This window comes from Pelodiscus sinensis, chromosome 1 (genome assembly GCF_049634645.1).
Source record: "Pelodiscus sinensis isolate JC-2024 chromosome 1, ASM4963464v1, whole genome shotgun sequence".
NCBI classification, from domain to species: Eukaryota; Metazoa; Chordata; order Testudines; family Trionychidae; genus Pelodiscus; species Pelodiscus sinensis.
Window position 1 is genome coordinate 325,406,775 of NC_134711.1, and position 14,290 is coordinate 325,421,064.

At 47.8% G+C, this 14,290-nt stretch overlaps 1 protein-coding gene across 1 annotated transcript in view; it reads right to left on the minus strand.

Annotated features, from left to right (window-relative positions):
- Window positions 1-14,290, minus strand: part of RNF121 (ring finger protein 121) — a 39,406-nt gene that overhangs the window by 17,440 nt on the left and 7,676 nt on the right. The window contains exons 2-6 of the mRNA XM_075919655.1: window positions 11,529-11,566; window positions 9,443-9,584; window positions 7,453-7,607; window positions 6,686-6,793; window positions 5,420-5,540 (exon numbers count right to left, since the gene is read on the minus strand). Of these exons, the coding sequence (XP_075775770.1) occupies window positions 5,420-5,540; window positions 6,686-6,793; window positions 7,453-7,607; window positions 9,443-9,584; window positions 11,529-11,566 (564 nt within the window). The remainder of the gene's footprint in view (window positions 1-5,419; window positions 5,541-6,685; window positions 6,794-7,452; window positions 7,608-9,442; window positions 9,585-11,528; window positions 11,567-14,290) is intronic.

A 14,290-nucleotide genomic window follows, 5' to 3' on the forward strand; every position in this document is an offset into this window, starting at 1 on the left:
ATAGCTCCCAGGTCTTTTTCTGTCCCTTCAGTAACCGATGACTGCCTGACATCAGAGGCGATGCTTGGACTGGCAAGGCCAGCTTGGAAAGGAAGGTGTGAAGCCTTCGTTCCCTAGTTCCTTGGGCTCATGTTGTGAAAACCTTACTCTGTGACAGGAGGAATGGTCTGTCTCAAAGGACGATGGAGTCTGTCCACATGTCTCTGGGAAAGCGAGAAGTCACAGATCTGTGGTTTGCAACCTGCAGCTCATCGGGGCTCTGCTCATGACCCATGGGGCATGTTGTTTCCCATTGCCCACATGCAGGCTTGCCAGATTCTGCTGGTTTTGGTCCATGTTATTTCCGACCAGTATTACTAAAGTGACACACGTAAAGCAAGGACGTGCAAAGTGAGGTGGGTGCTGATTGCACACAACATTGACTGTGAGAGCCGGGCACTCCCTCTGCATCCTATCACAGCACCACTATGGTTCAATTGGCACCCCCGCATATTCTAGGTATGCAAGTGCAGTTAGCAAAACTCCCCTCTCCTGGGAGACCCTGTGTTGATTACAATCTTGCAGCACCCTGAGATGAAGGAGGGCCACTCATGCAGCTTATCTCTGAACTAAATCCACCCTTAGGCCACAAGTGGCTTTCAGAGAATCAATAAAAGTAGCCCAAGGATTCTAATCCACAGGGCTCAACTTGCCAGCCCCGCACCGTGCATGCACCAGACTGGCACTGCACATGCGTGCGGCGCTGGTGAACGGGGCGACCGGAGCGACCGGCTGAAATCTACTCGCCACGGGTGAGTAGAAACAGTGGTTTGTCAAGCCCTGCTAATCCAGATAAAGTTAGAGGCCACCTCACAAAAGAGGAATTAATTTTGAGAGTGCCAAGATGGTGCGGGACACCGCGCCACATTCTGGATGTCCGTAAGCCTCTGACTGCCTGAAGCTGGGAGTGGATGACAGGGACTAGATCACTGGATAATTGTCCTGTTCGGGTCATTCCCTCTGAAGCACCTGGCACAGGTCACCAGCGGGAGACAGGATCCTGGGTGAAATGGACCATTTCTCTGAGTCAGTCTGTCAGGTCTTCTAACCACAATCCCAGCAGCCAGTTTTCATGTTATTAGACTACCTATTAAAGAATCTGAGGTTTTATGGCTGTCCTCGCTTTTCCACCGCATCTTTTATAACACGCTCTCAAAGCACTTTATAAACATGAATGGAAACCTCGCACCAGCACAAGAGAGGGGTTTCATCCAGGATTGAACGGGAGCAGCTTTGAGAAGAAATTCCAGTTTAGGTTGGAGGCTGAACTCAGTATTGTAGACACACAAAACTGAAACACAGTTAGGTTTTCACAACCTTAAATTACTAGCTTGGGAGCCGGCTAGGACATGGAAGCCAACACTGCATATGGGGTGTAACCGCAATGGGAACACTGAAGAGTTATTCTTGAAACTAGATGGGTATACAAAAAAAAATGCAAAGTGTCCAATCTCTGGGCTCCAGAATCCAGGAAAAGGGAGGATGGAATTTGATCTCTCAGTGCCTGGCTCAAATAGAGAGAGGTGGTGTGGAATGCAATCAGAAGACACCCGTAAGATTAAAAAAGGAAAGTAAACCTGGGGGGGGGGGTCTATCTGGTTTATGCACCTGACTGAGTGATGAACCAGAAAAACAAGCGAACTCTCGGTTCCTCAGCAATGTGAGCACTGAGACAGAGGAACAGTGCATCTAGAAACAGCCACAAGAGGAAAATGTACATTGGAGATCTGAGTAACACCCACAAAGGAAATGCTGCGGGAGTGCAGACTCCGATGGGTTGGTCAGTCCTGACAGTGACGTGGGTAAGAGCACAACAGGTCAGGATTAAAAGAGAAAGCCAGACCCAGGAAGAAGTGGTGGGAAGTCGCGTGAGCATGTGGCGAGACAGAGGATATGGCTCTGATCTCAGCACCATGAGGGAAAGGACACGCAGTGCTGACGTCAGTCCTTTTTCTTGTGTTTAATCCTATCCAGCATCTACTATGAAGAGTGCTCAGGGACCTTTAACAGCCACAGGTGTTTAGGACAGGCACAGCTGGAAAATGGCACCACCAGCAGCACAGCACAGGTTAGCACCAGGCTGAACATCGATTTGGTACCAGCTCAGGGCAGATGGCTCTCTCGGGGTTCACAGCACCAAGGCTCTCTCGGGGTTCTGCACCTGCAGAATCCTGGTGCTCTTTAGGGAGGTCTCACAAGCTCGAGCAACGCACAAGTTTCGGGGATCCCAATTAACTCGGAAAGGCAGGGGTCATTGTGGCCAGCTCAATGGAAAGCTTCTGCACAATGAACGACGACAGTAAACACATCTACAAGATGTTTGAATGTACATGGAATGGACCAGAAACCAGTGACTGCAATGCCGTTTTCCAGAGCAGGGCATACCACTGATCTGGAACAGCAGCCAGTTGTGGGTCATCAAAAATAAATGAGCATTTCCCTGAGTCACGGAGACAGAAGGGCTCAGAGGAAGACCACAAGAGTGACGAGAAATAATGAAGAGGTAATACGCTAGAACACACAACAATGCCTTGTATAGAGAAGGTGAATAGAGTGCTTATAATCCAAGAACAAAGGCCATACTGTTAAACTGAAAGGCAACAAGTATTAAAAAACCTCTTATTTTTACGCCACTCACTGCCACAAGACATCTTTGAGACAGAACTCAGCTTTCAATGAGACTGTAGATGTAAATGGTAATTAGACTGTAATTAGACAGTCCACAAGGGATAGAAACCCTTAGGCTAACTCATGGGGGCCAGAAAGAGGCTTCCTACCATGGTTAAGTTCTTCTATATTTGTCCACTAGACAGGTGGTACCCGCCACTGGCACAGACAGGATATGGACAAGGACGACTACTGGCTTCTTATGTTCTGCTGACCCATAATGACAGTTCTTATGCGTCAATCCAAATACTGACCAAGTTTACTCCTGTGCAGCTATTATAATCTGAGCAGGTCATAATGCAACTGATATGGCAACAAAAGCACTTCATTTAGGACACTTCAGTATTTAAATTCCCTCCAACTTTCCAAAGAAGGGTAACACACAGTTATGGAGCTAGACAGGTTTATGACGACAAAAGTAAAAGCATTGGTTAACGCCACAAGTCTTTGGTAGGGTGGAAATGCCAAAAAGGAAGAGATTATTTAGGCTGGTACCTAAATGACATGAAATTAAAGATAAATTCTGAGTTGAAATCCACACAAATGGTGGAGTGGTCTCCCAAAGCAAACAATGGCCGGGTCATTGCTGTGTTACTCAGGAGGGTGGACACACCACTAGCAGATAAAGCTTACCTGAGTCATCAGGGAGGCTGGCCTAGGCCCATAAGTTCTTTAACTATCTCCAATCTCATTTAAGGTGTTAGCAGCATTAATAGCTCAGCAACAGTAAGAAGCCTTGAACTGAAGCTATGATGCTTCAGGTTTGAAGAAGAGCTCTGAGCAGCTCAAAAGCCTGCCTCTTTCACCACAAGAAGTGGGACCAATAACTGATATTACCTTAACCACCTTGTCTCCCTGATGTGCTCACTCGCTCTTCTGACTACAAAAGAGCTGTAGTGCCAGCTAGTGGAAGAATCCATGAACATGCACGGCAGCCTCACAAAACTACCAGGAAAACTTAGCAAGCCCAGCCCAAGAAGTTCACTTGTCCTGCCTTCATCATGAAGACACTAATGAGATCCCACTAACCCCATCAGAAAGAAAATTTCCTTGCTCAAGACATGATGTGAATAATTTTTCAAGGCTGATTGAACTCCCCAGTCCAATGGACATAAACAGTGTTAAGACAGGAAAACCCTTGGGCAGCTGCATGAAGTGGTAGGTTTCACACTATGAAGACAGAGTCATAGTTAAAAAGAATATGAACTGCACGAGTACAGTGTGTTATCTGTGAGATCAGCTCTGGAAGTTTTCCTTTGGGACCAGCACCCTCGGTCTGATCAAATGACATGGTTAATACACCAAAAATTGAGAGGAAGGATTGGAAGGGGTAACATTTAAAGGCACCAATCATAGGAATTGAATATCCTCAGTTGGAATCAACAGGTCAGAAGGTAAGAGGTCACCTCTTGAAAACCACGGATTCTCATTCTAGCTTAGAAACCACAGTTGTCCAAGTGTCCTAGAGGTGTTTAAATCTCGGCTTGACAAAGCCCTGGCCAGGTTGATTTAGTTGGGATTGGTCCTGCCTAGAGCAGGGGGCTGGACTTGATGACCTTCTGAGGTCTCTTCCAGCTCTATGATTCTATGATTCCTCCTTAGATACTTTCGTGCTGGGAGGCTGGGGAGAAAGACAACCAACCATCTGATTTCCAGAAGAGGACAGTACTGCTGAGGACAGAGGTTCTTTAGTGCAGAGCTGAAGAATAGGAACTAGACTATGTGGACGTGTGGTCTATTCCATCCCACATCAGTTAAACTGCTGAATAGATTATGGCAAAGCTGGAAGAGAGGAGCTGTACCAAAGAGTTTCTTGGGCTACTGGGATTCTTTGGCCTTGGATAGGTTCTCTCACATACACATCTCTCCAGGGGGGAATCTCACAGGCCCTGCCCATTTCTTCAAGGGCCTGTTCAGTTCATGTAGTAGAGAAACTGCCTCTAACTGTGGCCTCCCAAGAGTCAAGTCCTCTAAAGGGAACGATCAGCCCCTTCGTTTGTAACAGCAGCTCTCAAACCTGTGGATTGGAATCCAAGGGGTTAACAAGCATCTCCTAGCTCAGATTGTTCCTTGAAGCAAACTTATTCCGTCTCTTGCAGTAGGATCTGCATGCCAAGACCTCTCCCATAACCCCCTCCGCAGACCTTTGTGGAGGACTCGTTACTAGAAGCAGGGTGATAAGAGCCAGAGAACCCTGACTCGGCAACTCTACTAACTGCCATCTTGGGCAGCACTAAAGAAGAAAGGACGGTGCAGTGGGCTGCTATGTGGAACAGGTATATGGGGAAGTGTTGGAGTGGAAGGAAAGGGCAGTCCTTCACTTAAGGTTCAACTGTAGTACCACGTGGACCTTCTAAAAGGCACGGTAAAGGTGTACAAATCAATCAAGGTGGATGCCACCTTCACATGAAGGCTTAAATCTTTATGCATGTGTGATGCCCAGAAAAGCTGCAGTCTTCAGAAGTGCACAGAAGACTTATGGAATCTCAGTGCTTAGAGTCAATGGCAATAGGTCTCTCTTAGACACTCTTTAGACACATTTCAACAAGCTGCTGGTTTTGGTGTCACCATTCCTGACCCTGCCCTTGCCCACGAAAGGCCAGCATTACAGAAGGCAAACTTCAAAAGAAACAGTCAGATGATTAAAAGCTGCACTGGTGAGAGAAACAAAATCACCACATCTCTGGGAAACGATGCGACCATGTCAACTCACCCCTATGGTTGATGCCATGTAATCTGCACACATTTCAGCAAAGTCCCTCTCAAGCACTCCATAATAAAGGCCATAGAACAAGAGGGAAACGCCAAAATCCATTGCATCTTCGGGTTTGATTCTGCAGTGAAAAAGGCAGAAGAACGTCAAATAAGCTCTTCAGTCAAACAAAGCCACTTTACGGAACATGTGCAAAGCTAGCTTGCTGTACAAACATAGTATGACAGGGTCAAAGGCCTCATCATCAATATTTCATGCTGTGCTAGCAACCTCATGGGCATGAACAAGTAAGTGTTCATAGTCTTGAAATATCCACCCAATGATGGCCATGTTAAAACCCTGGTAATTACAAGGTCCAACAGTTTCCATCTTCTAAACGCAGCAATATGCTTTAAGGTAACATCTCATGTTGGTGACTCTGCCTTGTTTAGAAGGAGGTGAGGCTAGATGATCATAAGTGGTCCCTTCTGGCCTTAGACTCTACAATCCTTAAATTGCCCAACGTGCATGCAATCCATGCCCTTCACGGCTACCCTAGGACCACACCTCTCGCTTTTTCTAGTGGCAAGTTCTCAGGCAGTGTTTCATAGCTGGATTTAAGAGATAGTGACTTTAGTCGCAGTTGTAGGCACTCAACATCTCTCATCAAGAAGAGAGAAAAAGGTAGCCAGTCTCCTTGATCATCAAGGCTGGAGATAGGAATGTTGGCAAATAACTTTAGAACAAAGTAGAGACAAGTCACAGAGCCGAAGGGGGAAAATCAGCTCAGCTTAGTACAGCACAGATAGGGGGAAAACCAACCATCATGCAGCTCTAGATTGTGTCTGAGCCTTCATCCTGTTATAATCCTACAGTATCTCGGAGCTGGTTTTACAAGTAACACAGGATTCCTGTTTCCCAGATAAGCAGAGGATGAGCATTACCAGTACTGGGTATGAATATGCACAAGGAGGAGAAACTGGCAGGAGTTGGTGGTGTTAACACAGAAGGAACAGGAATAAAGGTGTCAGACACCTGAGCATCCTTGCTGAAAGTGGAGTTCTGGGCAGATGATATGTGGACCACTTTGAATGGTCCATGTGCTGGCACATCACTTCTGATCTAGAGCCAACACTTTGGCCTCCAACATTATTGATGACACGACTAGGTTTATATATGGCTCTACTTCCTAACCCAGTTTAAAAAGCTCCATAGCCAACTCCTGGCTCGACATAACTTTGATATTTTACCTCTTTGAAGGGAGATAAGCAGCAAAGATTTACTCACCTGAATAATAAGTTAAGACCAAACAGAGTGAACATTACAGCCATGTAGCCAACAATTCCAGTGGCATAGCTGATCTTGTATATCAGCAGAAACCATTTATAGACCAACCTGTAAAACAAAAGACCCCCCCGGATTTTACAGGTACTTTGAAGGAAGTGTCAGGGAACACACGGGGAAGTTTTAAGATGCTAATTACAGCAAGTTTATCACTTAGGACATTTCAGGTGCTCAGGTGAAAGGGAGCTAGTGGACTGCCCACTGGCCGGGGAGCCAGATTTTCAGAGTTTTAATCCAAGCTCGGACACTTGCTCTCCCATATGGAACGTCATAGCCGTGTCCTACGCTGGACATGGGTCCCACTTGTAGCCCTGCAGGGCTACAATCCACCAGGCTTTCCACCAGTCACTCAGATCAGTGGAGATTCTGGGGAAAATTAATATTTCAGTGACAGGCTGATTTTGTTTGAAGCTGATTCGCTTTCACCAATGTTAGAAGCACTCCTGAAAGAGATGGTTCATGGGCAGAAACCAAGTGAGACTGTTTAAGGTTTGCAATTGATGCGGACCCCTCACAGAATCACTCTCCACCACACGGTGGGAATATTGTGGGAGTTGGAAGCTGACCTGCAAAGCTGAAGCTCAGCAGTAGAGCTGTTGCCTGGGAATTGAATAAAGCCAGGTAACAGCTGCTCTCCCGCAGAGGCAGCCTGCACAAAAACGTGCCTGGCTTTGGGTTCACGTGGCTGATGAGGAGACGCTCATGCTAACCTGGGGGTTGTCTGCACAAGAGGTTTCCGAGTTGCTCTGAAAGTGACAAAGGCCGTGACAGCAGAGAAGAAGACCCAAATCACCAGGAATCGCCACCAGTGCAGCTTTGCTGTGAAATAAAGGGGAACAACCCACATCTGGAAGAGGGTCACCATCTGCAAGGACAAAACAAAAGGCATTTCAGCAAAGGCCAAACTCACACGCAGAGTGGCGCTGAATGGGACTCCACCAGTTCTGGCAGTCTCTCTGTTCCCCCACAGCCCTCTTAAAGAGGATACAGTCTTGGCTGTCCACCCCTGGAGCCTAAAATCTGAACTGCATATTATGCTCCCCAACATTTTTTCAGTGGATTGAGCCAGCGGAGTGATGAGACAGATTCTGGGCAGGTTTAAAGCAGAGGGAGAAGTCCTGGTTGCTCTGGTATTGTAATGAACTACTGGGCTTTGTGCAACTCTGCTAGAAGAGGCATATCCATATTTTTGTAAAAGGGCCACATTCATTTTCTTCTGTACAGCGTTTTAAGAGTTAAGAACATAAGAACGGCCATACGGGTCAGAGCAAAGGTCTATCTAGCCCAGTATCCTGTCTGCTGACAGTGGCCAATACCAGATGTTCCAGAGGGAGGGAACACAACAGGTAATCATCATGTGATCCCTCTCCTGTCATCCATTTTGAAACAAACAGAGGCTAGGGACACCATTCCTACCCATCCTGGCTAATAGATTCATGGAGGTTAGGTCCATCAATGGCTATCTAAGCTCTTTTTTGAACCCTGTTGAAGTCCTAGTCTTCACCACATCCTCTGGCAAGGAGTTCCACAGGTTGACTGTGTGCTGCGTGAAAAAAAAATTTAAACCTGCTACCTATTAATTTCATTTGGTGACCCCTAGTTCTTATATTGTGGGATAAGTAAATAACTTTTCCTTATTCAGTTTTTCCACACCACTCATGATTTTATAGACCTCTATCATATCCCTCCCCCCCCCGTTAGTCTCCTTTTTTCTAAGAAGAAAAGTCCAAATCCTTTTAATCTCTCTTCATATGGGACCCGTTCCAAACCCCTAATCATTTTTCTTGCCCTTTCCTGAACCTTTTCCAGTGTCAATATATCTTTTTTTAGATGAGGTGACCAGATCTGTACACAATATTCATGATGTGGGCGTACCATGGTTTTATACAGAGGAAATAAGATATTCTGTCTTATTCTCTATATCCTTTTTTTTTAAATGATTCCCCACATTCTAATTGCTTGTTTGACTGCTGCTGCACACTGAATGGATATTTTATTTTGGGAGTTCATCCCGCAAACAGATGTACACATTAAACTTCAGTTACTCCATATAGACCCTTTTCTGACACGAAGTCTTTGCAACACAAATGGAATTGCTTGCAAAACCAGCACCCATGGGAAACAAGGCTCTCTTGCTGCACTGTTAATAGGCATCACGAGGCTTGGAAGAATGGAGAGTGCGGAGAATCCCGTTCACGTATAGAACGGTAATCCCTTGCATACAATCTGATGCACCAGGATTGCCGACACTGATTTTGCTGAGTGACCAAGAGGCTTGAGAGGAATCAGCAAACGGAGCAATCGGCCAAGCATCTGTGAGCATTCAAATCACAACTGAGGTCAGCGACCAGGAAATCCAGCTTCTCCTCAAATAGTCGGAGTTATTCTGAGTAATGACAATGGTAAATCCGACTTCCATTGACACTGTTTTGAGTAAGACCAGGTGTGAAATCAGTTTGTTCCATAGGCTCCTCCTGGGCTAACACAACTTGGTATAAACTTCTTAACCAGGAGTTACACCCTCCACACTAATAAGGAAATTGTATTCTGTGGCCTAAGTCCTGCATTCAGTTCCAATGCGCACACTGTTATGGTTACTTCTGCATCACAGGGCTGTCCGAGGAGGACAATAGAACTGGGTTACATAGCTAAACGCCGGCCCCGTTCAACACCTGCAGCCAGAGGGAGGGAAATGCTTACGTTGTAGGAGCGAGGATGCCTCTGTTTCCACTGTACCAAGAGGAGCTGTGCAACCACTAGCGTGGCAATGAGGATGAGGACCATTTCGGCATGCATGGCCTCGTGGCCGTGATGCTTGGCGTGCATTCGCGCGTGCTCGACCCTGAAACGAGAACAAGGCACGTCAAGTCTGGAGTACACAGGGTGGGATCAGCAAGAACCCGGTATACAGAGCCGTGTGGCAGGGTTGGAGGAAAGAGTCTGTGCCAGGGGATGGAAAGCGATGTGGGGAGGAGGATGTAGTGCAGGGGAGTCGGGCAGAGAAGGATGCTGCTGTAATCAAGCCAGAAGAGGCAGAGGCCACAAATCTGGCCTGGTTCACACACACTCTAGAGCAGTGGTTTTTAAAGCATAAGTTAAGTGCCATCCAGGATCTCTCTCAAAACTAAACATTCTTGCCCCACTTCCTTTCCACCCCTTCCAAGGCCCCATCCCTGCTCACTCCATCCTCACTCATTTTTATCAGGCTGGGGGCAGGGGTTTGGGGTGCCAGAGGGGGTTCATGTCTGGGGCCGGGGTTTGGAATGCAGGCTCCAGCTGGGCACCACTTACCACATGTGGCTTCTGGGTGGTTGTGCAGGGGGCTAAGGCAGGCTCACCCCTACCCTGGCCCTGCACCACTCCCAAAAGCAGCCAACAAACTCTCTCCATCCTGTCCCCCTCCCCCCGCTCCATGGAGATGGGGTACAGGGTGGAAGGAGGTGCACCCCCCCCTCTTCTTCCCGTTCCCTGCACAGCAAGCAGGGGGCTCCCAGGGGCAAGGGGCACCTCCTAGGCAGAGGGCAGGAGCAGCAGGGCAGTGCTAAGAGGGGCAGATGAAGTGTCAACACTTGATAGCCTCCCAGACAAACCTCTCAGGGTCACCTGTCAAAAGCTCCAAGATGTACCAGTAGATCCCAATGGACTGGTTGGTGACCCCTGCGGGAGCTATAAAAAGCCAGACACTTCATTGACCCAAGCTCTGTGCAGACAGGACAGATAAGGTCTGAAGTGTCCTCACTGCAGTTGACTTGGGCAGTATTAGTGGCTGAGGAGGCTCCCTGCCCTCATGACTAGAGGGAGAGGCCTGAGCACATGAACCAATGTCCAGCAGAAATATCAAGGGACAAAAAAGAACAGATGGAATGTCCTTTTCCCTTAGCTTTGCATAGCCAGAGGCATCCCTCCCCTCCCACCCCTGGAAGAGAGTCCTGGCGATTGTGACCTAGGGCAGGGGACTGGGATGCAGGATTTTGGGATGTGACCTAGCGTAATAGGGGATTGTGATCTGGGGCAGCGGATTGGGGTGCCAGATTTGGGAGGCACTATGGGTGCAGGAGGGGGCAGAGGGTTTGGGTATGTGGAGGGGGGGCAGAGGGTTGGGGAAGGGAGAGGCTGAGGTGCCAGAGGCAGACTCTGGCTGGCTGGTGCTTACCAGCAGAAACCTGAGGCAGACTGACTGCTGCAGGCTGCTTGCTGCTCCATGTAGCTCTGTTCTGGGCATGAAGGGAAAGGGTAGAGGAGGTTGAGGAAGAAGGCTTCCTACACTGCCCCAGCAAAAATTCTCAGCTCCTACTAGCTGGACATTGAAAGACTGGGAGCTAAGAGATTTTGCCAGGGAGACGGGGGGGGGGGGGGGGAGGTAGCGGGAACAGCATGAGAAGTTTCCCTCCTCTCTCCCCAGCCCTCCAGAACGGATAACCACTGACTTTTAAAAATATGAGATGTTCTCTGCCTAAGGGTCCCGTGGGACAGATCCGGTGGCTTGGCGGGACAGATCCAGCCCACTGGCAGCCTCTTGCCCACCCCTGCTCAAGGACACTGCTGCCAATTAACATTCAAGTAGGCTGAGAGGCCAGTCCTAACTAGCCAACCTAAACTGGCAGGATTAAGAGAAGTGGTGGGACAAATTAGTAACACTCTGCAGAGCAAGTGGTCTGTCCCATGACTAGACGCTACTGTGTTCATTGGTGGCTTCCGCTAGCTAGCTCACCCACAGTAGGACTGGAGTGCAATTAAGATCCAAGATAAGTTGCCCCTCCCACACCCACTGCCATGCACTACTCACCTCCATCTCTCCTCAGGGGACAGTCGGGACAGGTCAGCCTAGGGAGGAGAAGCAACCAGTTACTCAAGTCCAAGAGCAGCCGCTAAAGCCTAGAGAAGATCATGGCTACACTTCATGTACACAGCAGTTAAAAAAAACAAAACAAAGCTCTTTTCTGTAAGAGAAACTGTCCCTGTCTAATGCTGTCACAAGTGATTTAGATTTTAAATGACAGGGAAACCACCATTTAGTGCATGCCCCATGGTAACCAGGAATGTGAATAGTTAACTGGTAAGCATCACCATTCCCAGGTGATGATTACTAGTTACAGGTAACCGGCGGGGGCAAGCAAACGCCCACCCCATGGCAGGGCCTCCTCTGCTCCCTCCATTTAATCAGTTAACCAGTTAATATAACATAATGTTTAATTGGTTAACTAATTAAAGGGGATTTTATATCCCTAGTTGGAACACTGATCAGGGCTGAAGGCAAGGCAAGACAATTAAGTTAATTGCAAAGCTGTCAGAGAGCTCAGGGAATCATCCTCGTACAGCATGCTTTGAAAACGAAGACATTCAGAGGAATAAAACCCATGTTCTATTCATCTTGACAAGTCACCTGATCAATCATCCTCCCTCCCTTAGTTAGCAAACTAGGACTTACACCTCTGCCCTATACTCTGAGCATGTCTGGAAGATATAAAGAATCTGCAGCACTCCTCACAATGGTTAGATCACCCAGGTGCCTCGTAAGGTACCACACACGATGCTGAGCAGTGAAATATGCATCTTGGCATCTCACCTAGATTAGGGATATCAATGTGTAATTGACTACACGATTAACCAACAGGCCTGGGCTTATTGGTTAATCTCGTCAGCTGCACACACTCCCCCTTTGCTGTCTCTGATACAGAGGCAGCAAGGGGAGAGGAGTGGGAGCTGTGCCTATGAGGAGCTGGCTTTCAGCAGGCTCCCCATGAGCACCAGATCTGCCTCTCCTCCCCCACCCTGCGCTGCTGTCTCTGAGAGGGTGAGGGGTGTAGGCTGGAGCCAATAGGAACAGGAAGCCAGCTTTGAAGCAGATTCCCTGCGTGTGCCTGCTCTGCAGACCTGCCTCCTACAGAGGTTGGGGGGGGGCTGGCAGGAGCTGGTGCTGGGGGAAGCCGGCTTAAAAACCTGTTCCCACCAGCTCCACAGTGCTGCCTGCCCCTCTCACTGGCAGCAGTGCGGGGGAGAGGAGCAGGGGAGTCTGCTGCAAAGCAGCCCCTGTCCACAGGGGGTCTGAGCTCCCCACAGACAGAGGCTGGTCTGTGGCAGTGGCTCCTGTCAGCAGCATGTGGTGGCAGTTAGGAGCCGGTCCATGGAGTGGAGCCAAGAGCGCACCAGCTGCCAGCTCTGCCACTGGGGATTACTGAATAGTCGTGTAACTGCTAAAATTTCCTGCGGTTACATGACTATTCAATTACACAATGTCTAACATCCCTAACCTACATACACAACTTAAGACAGTTCGCAGTCACTGCTCAGTTACGTACAGCCAAATAACCCCAAGGGAGTTGATGATTCATAACTAAGGGGCAGAAGGGACCAATATGACCATCCAGGCCAAACTCCTACATAACAAACGGTGCAGAATTTAACCCAGAATTTAATTCCTGCAATAAACCCATCATTCCTGGCCATCTTTTGGGAAACATTCAAGCTCGAAAGTGGCGAGGAGTCCTGCATGCATCTGACGAAGTGGGTCTTTGCCCACGAAAGCTTATGCTCCAACACTTCGGTTAGTCTATAAGGTGCCTCAGGACACCTCGCTGCTTTTACAGATTCAGACTAACATGGCTACTCCTCTGATATTCAATCTCGAGTTAGACATCAGAGGATTGAGAATCGATCACGTCCTTTAAGAACTCATTCTAATGGTTAATTATCCTCAAGAATTAAAAAAAAGCTTTATTTCTAGTCTGAGTTTGTCTGGTTTCAGTTTCCAGCCCCTGGATCACCTTATGCCTTTGCTTGCTAGATTAAAGAGGTCTCTGCAACCAGAAGTCTCCTCCCCACGTAGGTACACTTGGTCAGAGGGCATATTTTCCCCTTATGATAACACAAACACTGACGTGGCAAGGAGAGTGTCACTTTGGATGTGGGTAATGAAATCCCATAGATCCGCCTTCATCTCAGCTCATCCTTAACCGTATTTACATTACAAAGAGGAAAAACCAACACAAGCAGGTTGCTTGGGGCCCAGACCAACAGACAGGCACACAACTGTTTAGACATGCCAGCTGTTTGAGTGCATGACAGCACACTATTAACATCAAGGAGTCAATGAGATATCTGTATTGGCCCTGGGCTTTTTCTCATATCCTAGGATCTGTAAACTGCCAGCTGATTTGGTTCTGAGTGACATACAGATGAAATGTGTTGAGCCACAGTAGTTCAGTGTGAAGACTGGATGCATGGGGGTGGCACTGTTAGTATGCTCCTTTATTCCCCCACAAGATCACCAGACGAGCAACATTTCAAGCTCAGCTTTAACCTTTAATCTTTTCATACAACGCCCTCAGATTCCTCTGTGCATTACTGTTGACTTCCCTCAATAAACCTGCCTTCAGACAAGATACAGAGCAGAGTGCTCAACCACTTGTGACCATTAAAGAGCTTGCTGACCCTCTATCAAATATGTCTTGACTAAATGCCATCTTGGCTAAAATTCTGATTCCTCTGTAGTTTCTGCTAATAAGGGTTTCCCCTCTTCCTGGTCCTATGCTGTTGCATCGTGTGCCT